The sequence below is a fragment of the Cavia porcellus genome, unplaced genomic scaffold (assembly GCF_034190915.1).
Source record: "Cavia porcellus strain 051 isolate PalLab524CR breed Dunkin Hartley unplaced genomic scaffold, mCavPor4.1 scaffold_2, whole genome shotgun sequence".
Classification (NCBI taxonomy): domain Eukaryota; kingdom Metazoa; phylum Chordata; class Mammalia; order Rodentia; family Caviidae; genus Cavia; species Cavia porcellus.
Window position 1 is genome coordinate 49854040 of NW_026947485.1, and position 14842 is coordinate 49868881.

At 37.6% G+C, this 14842-nt stretch overlaps 1 protein-coding gene across 8 annotated transcripts in view; it reads left to right on the top strand.

The window, feature by feature from the left end:
• Window positions 1–14842, top strand: part of Cttnbp2 (cortactin binding protein 2) — a 162668-nt gene that overhangs the window by 110313 nt on the left and 37513 nt on the right. For 7 of the 8 annotated variants that reach the window (XM_063241698.1, XM_063241691.1, XM_063241657.1 and 4 more), the window contains 3 exons: window positions 7132–7407; window positions 8820–8915; window positions 13385–13464. In XM_063241698.1, the coding sequence (XP_063097768.1) occupies window positions 7132–7407; window positions 8820–8915; window positions 13385–13464 (452 nt within the window). The remainder of the gene's footprint in view (window positions 1–7131; window positions 7408–8819; window positions 8916–13384; window positions 13465–14842) is intronic. The other variant, XM_063241665.1, reaches the window with a different exon arrangement.

Sequence of the window (14842 nt, forward strand, 5' to 3'; positions counted from 1 at the left end):
TTGGTCTTTTATCTCATTAAGAAAACTTGACTAGAGTAAAAAAGAATATGTGCAAACTACAAGATACATGAATATAAATAGATAAAAGAGAATCAAAGAAGTTCTCTTAATCTGAGGGGGATGTTTTGGCTACTTGAAATAAGTAATCAGATTTATTTTGGCCCAATAAAGGATTTGCTGTCATTTATTTAAACTCTGTTTTTTGTATTAAATCTTCAAAAAACTGATACTGATAGTTGTATACTGGATGTGAAGAAGAGGTGTGGTTAGAAGTGGGGTACATGAAGGGTGGGACAGAGCAGTGAATGTCCAGGCAGCTGAAGGCTCTTTTCAGTAATTTGGATTTTATATGGTAGATGGAGAGGAGCTAATTGGATCCTTGACTGTGCATACCATGCAGCTGGTGTTTGTAACCATGTAAATGGCTCTGTGGGGGACAAATGAACCTAGGCAGAGTATGAAAACAGATTAAGCATCAATAAGTTGTAATTGAGTGTCAGAAGTTGGACCAGAGCAATGAATGGGAATATAGTATATAATGGAGGCTTGGGAAAAATTCTTAGAGAGGACTTTAACAAATAGAAGACTGGTATGCAGGACCCAAGCATAGTTTCCATCTCAGACACATTGTAGCATTCGAAAGAGCATATTTGTGGCACATTGGTAGCTAGGTGACTTTGAGGGAAAGTACCTCTATCATAAGCCATGATCTTGCTTTGAGATCCCTGTAACCATGGGCAAAGTGTCCAATGGCCCTGATCTCAGTCTGCTCAACTCTTAATAGAGGATAATAATTACTCAGGTGCCTGTGAGTAGAAGAGAGGATAATTTCTTAAAATCGCTAGGATTTCTGATTTCTGACAATCTGAGAGAAGGAAAAATGATAGAACGGGACTTTAAATTGGAAAAGCACTTCCACAAGGCTGACAGTAGAAGCTGTGAGCACTAATGAAATACAGAGAAGCACAAAGCAGCCCATTTGTCGTCATTTGTTCAACAAACCTTTTCTTTCCTTGCCTCAGAACATAAACTGAAGGCCCTGAAGCATATGTGTACCAGGAGAGATAGAGAGAGATATTTATTGAAGCACTGTGTATAACAGAAGATTGAAAATTCTAATTGGAAATCTGTTGGGGAATGGAAAATAGAAAAAAATGTAGTAAGTTAATAATTTGAAGTGAAAAATAAATCATCATAGGTTAACAATGTTGAGTGAAAAAATCATGAAAAGATACCTAATCTCTAACCATCCACGTGAAATTTTAAAAACGTAACTCCATATGCATACCTCTGAATGAGGTCAAGTGTGAAAACCAGCTTGGAGGAGGTAATTAAAAGGTTCCCAGGGACGGATTAAAGTGAAAATTGAGGAGTTAGGTCAAAATACAGTCAATCACCAGGATAACTCTATGAACCATCAGGATATTTGGAGGCTTCAGAGAGCAAGGTATCATGGAGTCTGAAATGTAGGGAGAAGGAGGGATATGTTCCTCTCTTTCTCATTACTGGGACAAAATACAGCAACCCACAGTTTAAAGGATGAGAGGTTTATTTTGATTCACCATTTCAGTCCACGATTGGCTGGCTCCAAGGCTGGAGAGGGTGGCAGAGGGGCGTGGTGAGGGAAAAGCTGCTCAGGCCCTGATGTCTGGGGGGAAAGAAAAGGGAGGAGCCCTGGAGGGAGAGACCCTCCCAGGGACCTGCCTCTTCAGAGCAGGCCCCTCCTCCCTCCTCTGAGGATTAATCTGTGAGTATAGTACCCCTGTGATCCAGTCACCTTCCAAAGCCCACCTCTGAACACAGAAGGACTGGTGGAGGGGGGCATTCTAGGTCTAACCCATAACAAGAAAACTAGATATGAAAATGTAGTATCTGGTCAGTAAAAGGCTGCATATTTCTCCTGAGTCACTCCTGAGGGTATATTTTGACTGAATTCTAAGAAAACTAAGAATGAATGAATGAACATAAGCACAGAAGGGAGAGATCAGTAATGTAGAAATACTTTCTTGATGTAAGGGGGCGGGGCAGGGCACTGAGACCTGAACAAGCCAGGTGGGAGCAAGCTGGAAGTGGTGGTCCTAGGTATCAAGCCATAGGTGTGTTGCTAGACAGGGGTAATGTGTCTGCTGGGGAGCAAAGGGGTTAAAGACAAGCCCAGAGGAACCTCAATTGTAAGGGCAAATAGAGGGGAGAAAATGGCTTAGAAAGAAGACTGAGAAAAAATAGTAGGAGAGCTAAAAAAAATACTGTAATCTGCCTTTAGCTAGGAGTCATTCTGAAGAGGAAAGAAGTCCTCCAGTACTATCAAATTCCCTAAGATATGAAGGTTAGCAAGAGACTCAGATAAATTTGGTCTACTGTTTATGCTGACAACAGTCCTCAGGTAGGCTATCTGCACTCAGCACCACACTGATTCAGTTCAGCTGGTGTTTAAGTTGACTATCAGTTTTTTTCTTTTTACAAAAAATACTTTATTTCAATTATCACACCTAAGTCAGCCTGCACATTAGACAACAGCACATTCCATTTGCACATATTGCTTAACACAGCACATGTATTTTGCTTTCCTGGTCTTTTTGTGGACATTCTTGATATCTCAGTGATCTTGCTGTTTTGCTAGGAGCTTCTTATTATATTATACAGTGTGCAATAAATAGGAATGAAAAACATCAACAAAACTATTGAATTCTTAGTAAGTATTATGCCTTTAGAATATCAGTATTTGAACATCAGCTGTGTATTTGCTTACAAACCCTTAAAGATGACATCAAAAATAAAAACTTATATGAACTACAATGTAAACACGAACAGAAGTCTACCACAGAAATAAGCTTTGCTTCACCTGTCACACCCAAGGCAGTCTTCACAAGTGATGGCTGCATGTTCTACACCCAAGTACTCCTTACTCTCACAGCCCATAGGTTTTGTGTTCCTGTCTTTTTTATAGGGCACAGTTGATATTTTTGTTGTTATTTCCCTATTTTTCTAGTAGGTCTTTGTGAAATTGTGCCTTCTGTTCACCTGTAGGCTCATCAATGTGCTCCACAATTTTTTTGTGTAGTTCCCAGACAGAAACATTTTTTTTTCTCTGCTGTAAATAATCTCTGATGAGCTACAGTCCCAACCCTCTAAGAAAATTTCTCTGTGATATTTCACAGAGACTTTTTTTTTTAACTCTCATATATGACACACATGTTTAGGATCAAGTAAAATACAACCACTTGTCAATGCTTTGTGTCAAGTGACGTAGTTGGTACATATCTCATCAACATCTACTACACTTTTGGTTTTGTTGTAGAAAGTTTCCCTGCAGAGCTTCTGTTTTGTCAAGGTTTTCCTATGACTATTTCTATTATGATGAAATGTTGACATCAGAAGTACCACTTTGTTTTTCTTTGCCACATACAGTGCTAATGTTATATCTTTCTGAACTCTAAAGATTGTAAAATTCTCTCTTTTGAAATTGCAACATTTCATTTGGAATTTCTGCTTTTTTCCTGTGTACAATTCCTATGCTGGTCAGCATGTACTCTGTTAGCAAATGTAACATCAATGGGAAATTGGTACACCATTTGTTGAATAGCATATTCCAGTTTGTTTAGAGGAGGGAATGGTGTCTGTTTATATCATTTGGATTACCACTATATGAATAAGGACATGATGACTGAGTTCCAGGAAAAATATCTAAACTGAAAGCATCATAAATCTTCCTAACTACAGGGGCATACATTTTTATGCCATATTTTGACCTACTGCTTTTCCATTAAGTCTTTTGCATTCCTGTGATTACCGTGAGAAATTCCTGCTAAGCACTGAGACCTATGAATGCTTTCAGTTCAGCTAAAGATGTCATAATAAATACAGTTTTGAATATGGTTATTGTTGAATGAAGAACATATTACTTGCATTTCAGCCTTTGTGTCCCAGCATCTAGTAGCATTTTGCCTGTTACAGTGTCCAACTTTGAATGGCAGTTCTGGCATTCTGTCCAGTATCTTTCACCCCTGGTAAGACCATCACTTATAGTTTCAGAACTAGTTCTAACTGGATCAATCCATTTGGTTGTTTGGCCATTTCACATTTCAACTAGTCAAATATGTACTCACATTGCTGTTTTCTTTGTCATCTGAGTCAAGGAAGTATGTGTTCCCTGTGTCTGTGTCAGTCAATTCTCTCTCCATTTCATGACATGACCAAAGCCTTCTACCTCATTGTCTCCACCTAAAAGTTTAAAATGTGCCAGCTTTTGTCATTTGATTTTTTAACTTCTCCCATAAACCTTAGCTCCAGATGCAATATTAATGTTCCTTTATTATGTAAGGGAATAAATACACGGATTTTAGAGTAGGATGTAAACTAAGTAGGATGTAATCTGTGGGGTAAGGCATTACTCTCTCTTGCACATAGCTGGTAAGGTGGGAACTAAATGTTGCCCCAGTGAAATTTATCTATATCCGCCTTCCATTAAGACTGAAGACAAGATCATGTTACTGGGGACATTATAGCTCAGGATTATCAGCACTCTTCTAGAGCAACATGGAAAAACAGTTTTAAAATGCCCTCTTTGCAAGCCTGGCTCCTCCTAGTATAGGACACCCACCCTCCACCACCACTCCCACCCCACCCTCACTCCCACCCTTATGTAGTTGGTTTGCCTGGTCAGGCAGAGAGAGGAACCACTGCACCACCCTGCCCCACCCTGCCCACCATGTTTTCAATCTACCAAAGCTCTGATTCTAACAATAAGAGATCAAATGAACAGCATACAAAACAGTTCATTCACATGACTGTAAAATTGTGAAATGTGCCATGAAAAAGACCACAGGTGTTTGGGAGCTTGAGGGTGGGTTTTAATTCTAAAAATGACCACCAGAAAAGCTGTACTGGTGAGACCTTTAAGGGAGAATTGAAGGAGATAAAGGATGATAAAGAATTGAAGGAGATAAAGGAGATAGGTATGTTAGGTAAAGGTTTCCAGGCAAGACCTCAAATGGACCGATACCCTAAGGTAGGAGGTATCTGGTGCATCTGGTGACTGTTAGAATGAGTAAGGGCAGAACAGCAAAATAGGTCAGACAAGGTGCAGATTATTTTTGGAATTTATAAGCTATTGTAAGAATTGAAGACAGCCATAGTGACAGATACCTAGTATGTATTTTAACTACCACCAGATGGTTTGCTAAAAATAGATTGTGCAGTAGAATCAAAGTCATCAGTTAGAATATGCTTGTATTCCAGGTGAGAAACAATGATGGTGGCATAGTGTAGATTATTGCAAATATGATAGTATGAAGCACTTAGGTTGGTCTGAAGCTGCAGAACACAAAGTTGTTGAACTTCTTAATGAATCCACGGTGAAGTCGCCAAGAGAGAATTCACAGGTGATTCCAAGGTGGTCAGCCTGAGCAGCTGGCAGGATGGAGCCTCAGTCTCCTGTCAAGGGGAGGGCTGCAGATGAGGTAGGTTTTGCTTGTAGAAAGCAGGAGTTCAATTTTGGATATATCTTCCTGATGTCTGTGAAGCCATCTGTGTCAAGTCAGCAGGAACTCTCGAGAAAAGTGTGAGCTGGAATGTAAATTGAGAGTCAGCAGTCTCTCCATGATATTTAAAGTCATGGGACTGGATGAGATCACTAACAGAGTGAACACAGAAAAAATAGAAAAGAGTTTTGAAGAACTCTTGTCATTAAGATCTGGATAAAGTGGAGGGATCAGCAAACAAAAAACAGACAAGGAAAGAGCAAACAGAAGGGCCTGAAGAAATCTAGCAGGAGTCTGTTAAGGAGCAGAGAGGGGTCATTTGTATGCAGTACTGTTGAATACATAAGATAATTGAGACCTGACATTGGAAAATAAAATAATACACTACCCTGTCATTTATTGGGAAAATCAAGTTGAAAAGCATCATAAAAACACATTTAAAAATTGTTTTTTGAGACAGGCTGTGTAGTCCAGACTGGTCTCCTGATCTTTCTGCCTCAATCTCTCAAGTATTGGGATTAATATTTTAATATTAGAGCATACAAAATAAATCCTTCAAATTTTAAATTGTCTTCACTTTAGAATGCTTCCACTGATTGAAGGTTGTCTATATTTGTGTTTGAACAAAGTGTTCTTTTAATGCACCTTCTGTAATGCCTTGTGTTTGAGTATTTACGCACATTTGTGAAGTACACTGAAAACAATGTCTGTCCAGAAATGATTAAATTTTTTCTAACTTCATATTTGTCTCACTTATACCTCATTAAGTAACACTTTTCACAAACTCCATTGTTTCTCTAAAGTGCTGAACTTCATTTTCTTAATAACAGCAACTCATTTCATCAGTTTATGGAATGGTAAATTCTCTAATAGCAGTAATAAGTTCAACGGACAGAAAATTTGGGACCAAACACATAATTCAGCTCGCGAGAACAAAAGTGCACAGGGACACCACCTGCAAATGGCGCCTCAGTCAGTTGGTGCTGCAGAAAGATCAGAAAGATAATTCATCAAGACTCTGCTGCAGTTTACCACTTACCAAGTACTTGCTAATATTTACATATAACAAATAATGTGTTGAATTTATTGCAAACATAAATTCATTTCCTCTTCATAATAACTCAATATACAGTCTTTTTATGGAAAAAATTGAGGTATAGTGAGATCAATGCAGTAAAACCGATACTACAGTAAAAGAAGGTTGACCCTGAGGCTCAGGCCAAAGTCTATATGATGCTTAAGCCATTGTCTTGAGCTTTCTGAAAACAATAACTATCACCTGAATTGGTCATGACCTTATCTGTAAGAGTAAGAAGTATCCTGAGGAATCAAGGTCAAGGGAGAACTCTGCCATTCTCAGGTTTTGTTTTGTTTTATTTTTTAAAGCTGCTTGAGCTTTTATTGAAGGGAAAGAGTCAGTGAAAGGGAGAAAGCTGAAAATGCAAGGAAAAATAAACAGGTCGTGCAATATGCTTCTAAAAAAACTGTGAAGAGACTAGTATATGAACATTTGATTGACTATTATTGGAAGAAATAAAACTCCTTTGGATTATTTTAAAATGTTTATATCTTCTTGGTTTGCTGATTTTGCTATCAGTGTTTTTTTTTTTTTTTTTTTTTTTTAATTCTGATTCTTCTATTCTTTTAACAGATGCTCTTAAAATACCCTTAAGACTTTCCGTGGGTGCAATTCAATCAGGCAACGATGATTGTGATGACTCTGAATGTGAAAACACAATATGTGCTTTAAATATCCGCAAACAGACATCTTGGGACGATTTTTCAAAAGCAGTGAGTCAAGCACTGACAAATCATTTCCAAGCCATCTCTTCTGATGGATGGTGCAGTCTGGAAGACATGACATTTAATAACACCACTGATTCCAACATTGGCCTCGGTGCAAGCAGTGTGCGATCCATCACACTAGGTATCAGCCTTGCTACTGTGTATGAAAAGTTAAATTTGGGTGTTTATTTATGAGTGTGGCTTCATAACCTGATGCTCAGTTCCTTGATTAAGCATATTCATAGCTCATTTGTGGCAGCTGCCAGTGCTGTAAACCTTAACTACTCACAATGTAACCATTACATAAATGTACTCTGTTAATAAAAAAAAAATGCCTTTATGCCTCCAATAATACTAGGAATTGAAGAAATGGAAACCTTTAATGAGGCTTTATGATTACACTTGCATTCTCAAAACATGCAGAAAACTAACCATATTGTAGCCACTCCCTAATGCACAAATTCTGAACTCAGCTTTTTTGAGCCATTGTTGGGGGTGCTACAGTGCGTTAGCGCCTAATCTCCAGGACAAGTTTGTTAATCTAGAGTTGCAGGAAATCTTGTAATGAAGAGAAAATCTAAGCTTCCACATGGGATGGCTCAGAGTGATAACTGGTTTTCTTCTTGGTAGACAGACTCCAAAGAACTTATATAAATAAGAGTTGCTTTCTGATGAGCATAGTAAGTGCTTTATAAATGTTAGATGTTAGTTACCTCCTAGTTTCTTCTGTCTTGGACTGAAGAACTAACGTTTGTGGGGAGCCTGTTTTGCAAGAACTGTGTAGGACCCCTTAAAAATTGTTTTTACAAAATTGCCTGATCATACAGTTAACTATGTAGTAGAGGACTTGCTTAAAGTCACACAACTAATAAAACAGGATTCAAATTATACTCTGTCTGATACTTTTCAATATTGGAAAAAAAATCAAGGGTAAGAGAAAGGCAGACTTCTATAGTCCTGTTAATGTACATAGCTTTTTCTAGCAGAAAGTGTGGTATTCTAGTTACTCATGTATGCTGATCACTTGAAATTATCTTTTTTTCCCTCTAAAATAAAAAAACTTTGCTGGTAAGAAATGCATGGCCCAGAAGTAAAGGATTTGATGTCTCATTCAAAGTGTTTTGGGCTTGCTGTTGGAAGAATCATGAAATGGTTTTAGGATTTTGTTTTTTGGAGGTGTGTGTGTGTGTGTGTGTGTGTGTGTGTGTGTGTGTGTGTTTTGCTTTATTTTTAAGTTTTGATCAGGTTTTTTCTTGGGAACTTACTCTATAAATATCTGGCTATATTTTTGCCCTCTAGATATTTCTCTTAATCCTTCCTCAGTAATACTTTTGATAGGTCTACAGATTGAACACCTTTCTTTCATCCTTAAACAATATTTTTCCCCCCTTAGGGAGTGCAGTTTTTGTGTGACTCTTTGCATGTCCTGTATGTGTCTTTGGCAACGTAGTCTCTGGATTCCTTGGCAGTTTCACAGAGGACAGCATAGATTTGCTCTTATGAGAACGTCATGTCCAAGCTGTCCTTGACATTTCACTTCATTTCCTGAACTAGGAGATGTGCCGTGGCCAGCCAGTCAGAGCTGCACGCAGTCGCTGTGGGACTTTGTGAGGAAGAACAAGGCCCAGCATGTCACAGTGTTTTTGTCAGGTAATGGCGCTCAGGACTGGGGAGGTGTTCAGAGCGAGTTTGTTTCATATCTGGTCATGGTATGGCTTAAGTCTTTGTGTTTGGGTTCAGCATTTTCTAGCCATGCATCTGTGATCTGCAACAGTGAAATAATTGGATTTTTAAAAAATAAAACATGATCAAAGGCAAGAAAAATCAAAAATCATATTCCTGACACCCCTGGTAGTGTCTGCCCTGTCATTGACTGTTACTATTCTCATTGCTTCCCTATTAGAAATACCTTCGAGGCCAAATTGATGATGCTGCTAGGAGTCCCAGACGGTGTTGAGCGAGAAATGTCTTTTAGGTGTTACCATCAAGCACGGCATATGTTGACCTTGGTTGGTGGAGGGCTAGACCAGGGCTGGCGAACTTAGAGCACACTGCTTCAGCGGGCCGTTTGCATCACTGAGAGCTCTAAAAGGTTCCCCCTCACTGGTGTAGGCCAATAATGAGTAAGCACCTGCTGTTTCTGAGGTTCTGTTTATGTTTATAATAAATTCTAAGTGTGAAAGAATTCGATTCTCATAACCCAGTTGGGTATGTGTTTCTGTTAATTCCCATTTTATATATAATATTAAGACATGGACTTTTAAATTTTTTGTTGGTAATGTTTGTACTGCACAATTCTAGCATTCATGGGGAGTTGATGCATACACATAGCACATTTTAATTCTTTTTAGTTCTGCTTCTCCTTTCTTCCCTTTCTCTCTTCATCTCTTGGTTCCCTCACCTTTTGCAGAAGATTTGTGTCCTCTGTTTCCTATTACCTATCTCATATTTTGAACTTTGGATTATTTAGAATTTGAGATTTTCCTATGAGAAAAACCAAGCAATATATAAACTACTGTGTCCAATTTAATTCTCTTAACATTATGGTTTCAAAGTACATCCATTTTTCCACAAATGACTCAAATTTATCCTCCTTTATGGCAAAGTGTAGTACTCTGTTGTGTATAAATACTGCCTTTTTTAATCCTTTCATCTGTTGATGTACACATAGGCTGCTTCCAAGATTTAGCTATTATGAGTTGTTTTGCTATAAATGTGAGTATGCGTATCTCGTAATAAAATGTCTTTAACTGCCTTTGGGGAAAATACCTAGAAGGAAAATAGCTGGTTCAGAGGGAAATTCTATTTTTTTTTAAGTATCTCCACACTTATTTCCATAATGGTTGTACTAGTTTACATTCCCAACAACTATGTAGAAGTATAAGAATATATTCTAGATATTAGTGCTCTGCCTGAGGAATGGCTGGCAAAAAATTTCCCATTGTGTAGGTTTTCTCTTCATTTTTTTGTCTGCAGCCTCGCCCGCCTTCGTAGTTACTTGATTTCTTGCTGATAGCCATTCTTACTATAGTACGATAGAATCTCAGTATAGTTTCCATTTGCATTTCTCTAACGGCCAGAGATATTGAATATTTTTTTTCATGTATTAGCCAACTGTATGTCTTCTGAGTTATTCGTTTCAGTTTTTGGTTTTTGGTTGGGTCTTTTGTAGGTGTGATCTATTAAGCTCTTCATATGTTCTAGATCTTAGTGCTCCGCCTAAGGGATAGATTGCAAAAATTTTTCCTATTCTGTAGGTTCCCTCTTCACTGTTTTAGCTTTGTCCTTTGCTGTACAGCTTTTTGATTTGGTACAATACCATTTGTTATTCTTGATGTTATTTCTTGTACAATTGGGGTTCTGTTCAGAATGTCCTAGTCTATGCTTCCAAGAGTTTTACCTCTTATTTTCCAGCATGTTGTTACTGTTTTAATGTTTGAATCTTGGATCTATTTTGAATTTACTTTGTATGTGATGAAAGATACGAGTCTAGGTTTAGTCTTCTGCATGTGGATAGCCAGTTTTCCCACCACCGTTTGCTGAAGAGGCTGTCTTTCTTTCAGTATATCCTGTGTCCCCTTTGTCAAAGATCAAATGACTCAATGTGTCTGAGATTTCTTCTGCATCTTCTGTTCTGTTCCATAGAAACACGTTTGGTTTTTATGCCAGTACCATGATATTTTTATAACTCTAACTGTAATACAACTTGAAATATGGGATTGTGCTGCCTCTTGCTTTGCTCTTTTGCCTGGGGTTGCTTTTGCTGTTCTGGGTCTCTTCTAGATTCATATAAACATAGGATTGTTTTGTCTATTTCTGTGATGAATACTGTTAGTATCTTAATTGGGATTGCATTAAATCTATATATTAGGTTTGAAAGTATGGCCAGTATTTGACAATATTGGTTCTTCCTATCCAGTAACAGGAATGTTGTTCAATTTTTTGATGTCCTCTTTCCTATCTTTTTTCAGAGTACTATAGTTTTATCTACAAAATTCTTTCTTTCCTGTTAGATTAATTCTTAAGTATTTAATTTTTCTTGAAGTTAATATGAATGGTATCATTTTCCTAATTTTTCCTCAGTGCATTCATTATTGTTGCACAAAAATGCTATTCATTTTTGTGTGTTGACATTTGTATCCCACTAACTTGCTGAATTGATTAATCCTAGGAGACATTGGTGGACTTTTTTGAGTCTTCTCTGTGGAGGATCATTTTATCTATAAATGCTGTATAATTTGACATTTTTTTTCTCTGAGTTTTTTTTTAATCTCTTTCTTTTGCCTTAATGCTCTTGCTAAAGTTTCAAGCACAATATTGAATAACTTTGTCTTTTTCCTAATTTTAGAGAATAAGCTTTCAGGTTTTCGTCATGTAATATGATACTGATAGTGGGTGATAAATGATCTTTATCAGATTGAAATAAGATCTTTCTGTACCTGTTTTCATCCAGATTTTTATCATAAACAGACGTTGGCTTTTATCTAAGGCGTTTTCTGCATTTATTGAGATTATCATCTGATTTTTGTCTTTTGTTTATGTGATATATTCGTTGATGTTCATATGTTGAACAATCCTTACAGCCCTGTGATAAAGTCTGTTTTGTCATGATGTATGATCTTTTTAATGATTTGTTGCATCATGTTTCCCAAAATCTTGGATTCCTAAGATCCATCATGTTTCCTAGGATCTTGGATCCTAAGAGGATTTTTGCAGCTGTGTTTATTAAACAGACTGGTTTGTATGTTGTTTTTAAGTTGAGTCTTTGTCTGGTTTTGGAATCAAGGCAATGCTAGCTTTGAGGAAAGAATTTGGTAGTACTTGTCCCCTTTCAATTTCATTTTAAAGAGTTTGAGGAATATTATTAAGATGGTCCGTGAAGTAATACATTAGGGAATTCCTTGGCACTGGGCTTTTTTTGTTAGGAGATTCTCTTATTACTGCCTGTTTCATTGCCTATTATTCGATTTTATTCAGGGTTTTTATATCTTTGTGTAATTTTAGGAATTTATATGTATTTAGGAATCTATCCATTTATTCTGCAGTCTTCAATTTATTATAATGTAGGTTTTAAAGTAGTTACTAACAATCTTCTGAATTTTGGTCACATCCATCATGAATTTATCTTTGTTTATAATTGCATTGATATAGGTCTTTTTTTTTTCTTGTTTGAGGAAAAAGTGGTTAAAGGTTTATCTATTTTATTTATTCTTTTGAAGAACCAGCTCTTTTATTCATTAATTTTTTGTTTGTTTTTTTAAGTCTCAATTTCGTCAGGTTTTGCTGTTATCTTTTTAATTTCCTTCCTTGTTTGGGTTTTAGATTTGAATTTGTCTTGTTTTTCTAGGACCTTAGATTTACTGTTACGTTACTTACACTCACTCTGTTTTTCTAATGTAGGCATTCAAAGCTATAAGCTTTCTTCTTAGAAATGCTTTTATTGAGTCCCATAAGTTCTGGATATTGTACTGGCATCGATTTTCTTACCTAATGTGCTGCTAGTGAATGATCTAGCAATATTCAATTTCTCAGCCCTCGACTGAGAATGTTACCGATATTATCACTTGTTTCCCATGCTTGGGAATGTACTTTTTAAAAATTCTGTGTCAACTGTTGTATTTTAGTGTTTAAACTGTACTTACTGCAATTGAAAAGGAGAGTTCCTCCTAGAAAATTTATGCACACACAGTATATTGGGAGTGGTGGAAGTTGGGTCAGAAAAGGGGACCTATTTCTATACATTAATACTGGCCAAGGCTAAACTTTCTGAAGACTGAGATTACCTAGGATAACTTTTGCTTAGAAACAGTAAAACGATGAAGCCAGCAATTGGCAGGTACAGCTACCAGCAGGCTGGGATCCGGAGGCTCTTCCTGTGATTGCTAGGAGGTAGGTGGGCTTCCTGCTGCCAAGAAGGAAACCTGGGCACTCTCTAGGGAGCCTGGTTATTTACCAGACAGTACAGTGTGCAGATATTTTCACAGTGCAAAGGCACACTGGTGCTTCTTTGTCTTATGTCAGCTCTACCTACATAAATCCATAAACATACTGTTTCCTTGATGATAGGTTCTGTTACGTTTTGAGCCAATTTTCCTTCTGCATATTTGTTTTTTTTACAGGCCCCCTGGAAGGATGCCTCAGCAGTGTGACTTACGCTTCTATGATCCCTCTTCAGATGCTGCAGAACTACCTCAGGCTGGTAGGTTAGCACTGCCCAGTGGAGGCCTTCACTTCCTCTCCCTGCTCCTAGTGCTCATTGTGGCCCATTTGTGTATGGATAGGAATGCCAGCCCCATCTACCCTTAGCACATGCTCTCACACCATTGTTCTCCACAGCAGCCCTCTCCCTGGCAGGCTGCCCGTCACTCAGTCTGGTTCTGTCACTGCCGTCCAAGTGTCCATTGCTTGAACCCAAAGACTGTGCAACTTTTAAAGTGTCATAATTTGAGCAGGAGGGAGTTGTCTTTCTTTAATAAGGACTTGACACCAAATGAATGACTGTCAGTGTGAAAAGGAATGGCCAAACATCCTGAGATACCTTACTATAAGCTTTTATAATATAAAGTTGAATAAATGTGCTAGCATTGGGCAGAATTTTTATTTAGCTCTTAGCAGAAACCAACTAACTGTAGCTTAAAAGTCTATTTTTTCAAGCATCTAATCTCTAGAAGGTATAAGCTCTAGGGAGGGGAAAGGCAAGATGAATTCCCCAGGGTCTCAGCACCTTCTCCTTGTTCCTCAGTTCACCATGGTGTTTGTGTGACTTGGTCATAAGTGGTTATCACTACCAAGTTCACTTCCTACCCTGAAGGAAGAGGACTGGATGGTGGCCCTTTCCTACATTCCTCCTCATACTCCATGGCACAGAATTAAGAATCATGTCCATGTCCACCTGGCCTTCTGTGGGACAGCCACATGCCCTCCTAAAACTAGAAAGTCTATTACTCAATGAAAGAAGGAAACTTAGGTAATCAAGCTAGCAAATTTTAGATATAAAATAGATAAATATAATACTTTTACTTTCATTAAATAGTACATGAAAAGTAATATGCCAAGTGCTTTTATGTGCCTTACTGTATTCTTTAAAATCTCCCTGAGATAATTTCACCTATTTTAATGAGGATATTAGAGAGAGGTAAGAAAATATGCTCAAAGCCACCTAGTAAGTGATGAAGCTGAGATACTGTGTCCTTTGTGTAAGATATCTAAAACTAATATTAATGGTATGAAATAATAAGTAATCAATAATTTTGCTTGCTGCTTGTTTAGAAAGCCTTTACAAAAATAAGCAGGACTATGATCCTTTACAAAAGTTGTTTCCACAAGCTATGAATTGATGTCTTTGTTTTCACCCTGATGAAAGGAAATATTCAGAATCTTCCTTGATCCAGCTAGGCTCAAAGCTGGGACTGACATTGTACATGCTGTCCTGTCCTGGTAATACATAAGCATTCAAAAGCTTCACAGTGTGAGCGACATGGTGTCTTCTAAATCTGAAACTTTCATTTTTTTTTTTCCTTTGCTTTTTGCTACTCTTTCCTCAAAGTCCAAATATATACAGGACAGAAGGAGCTCTC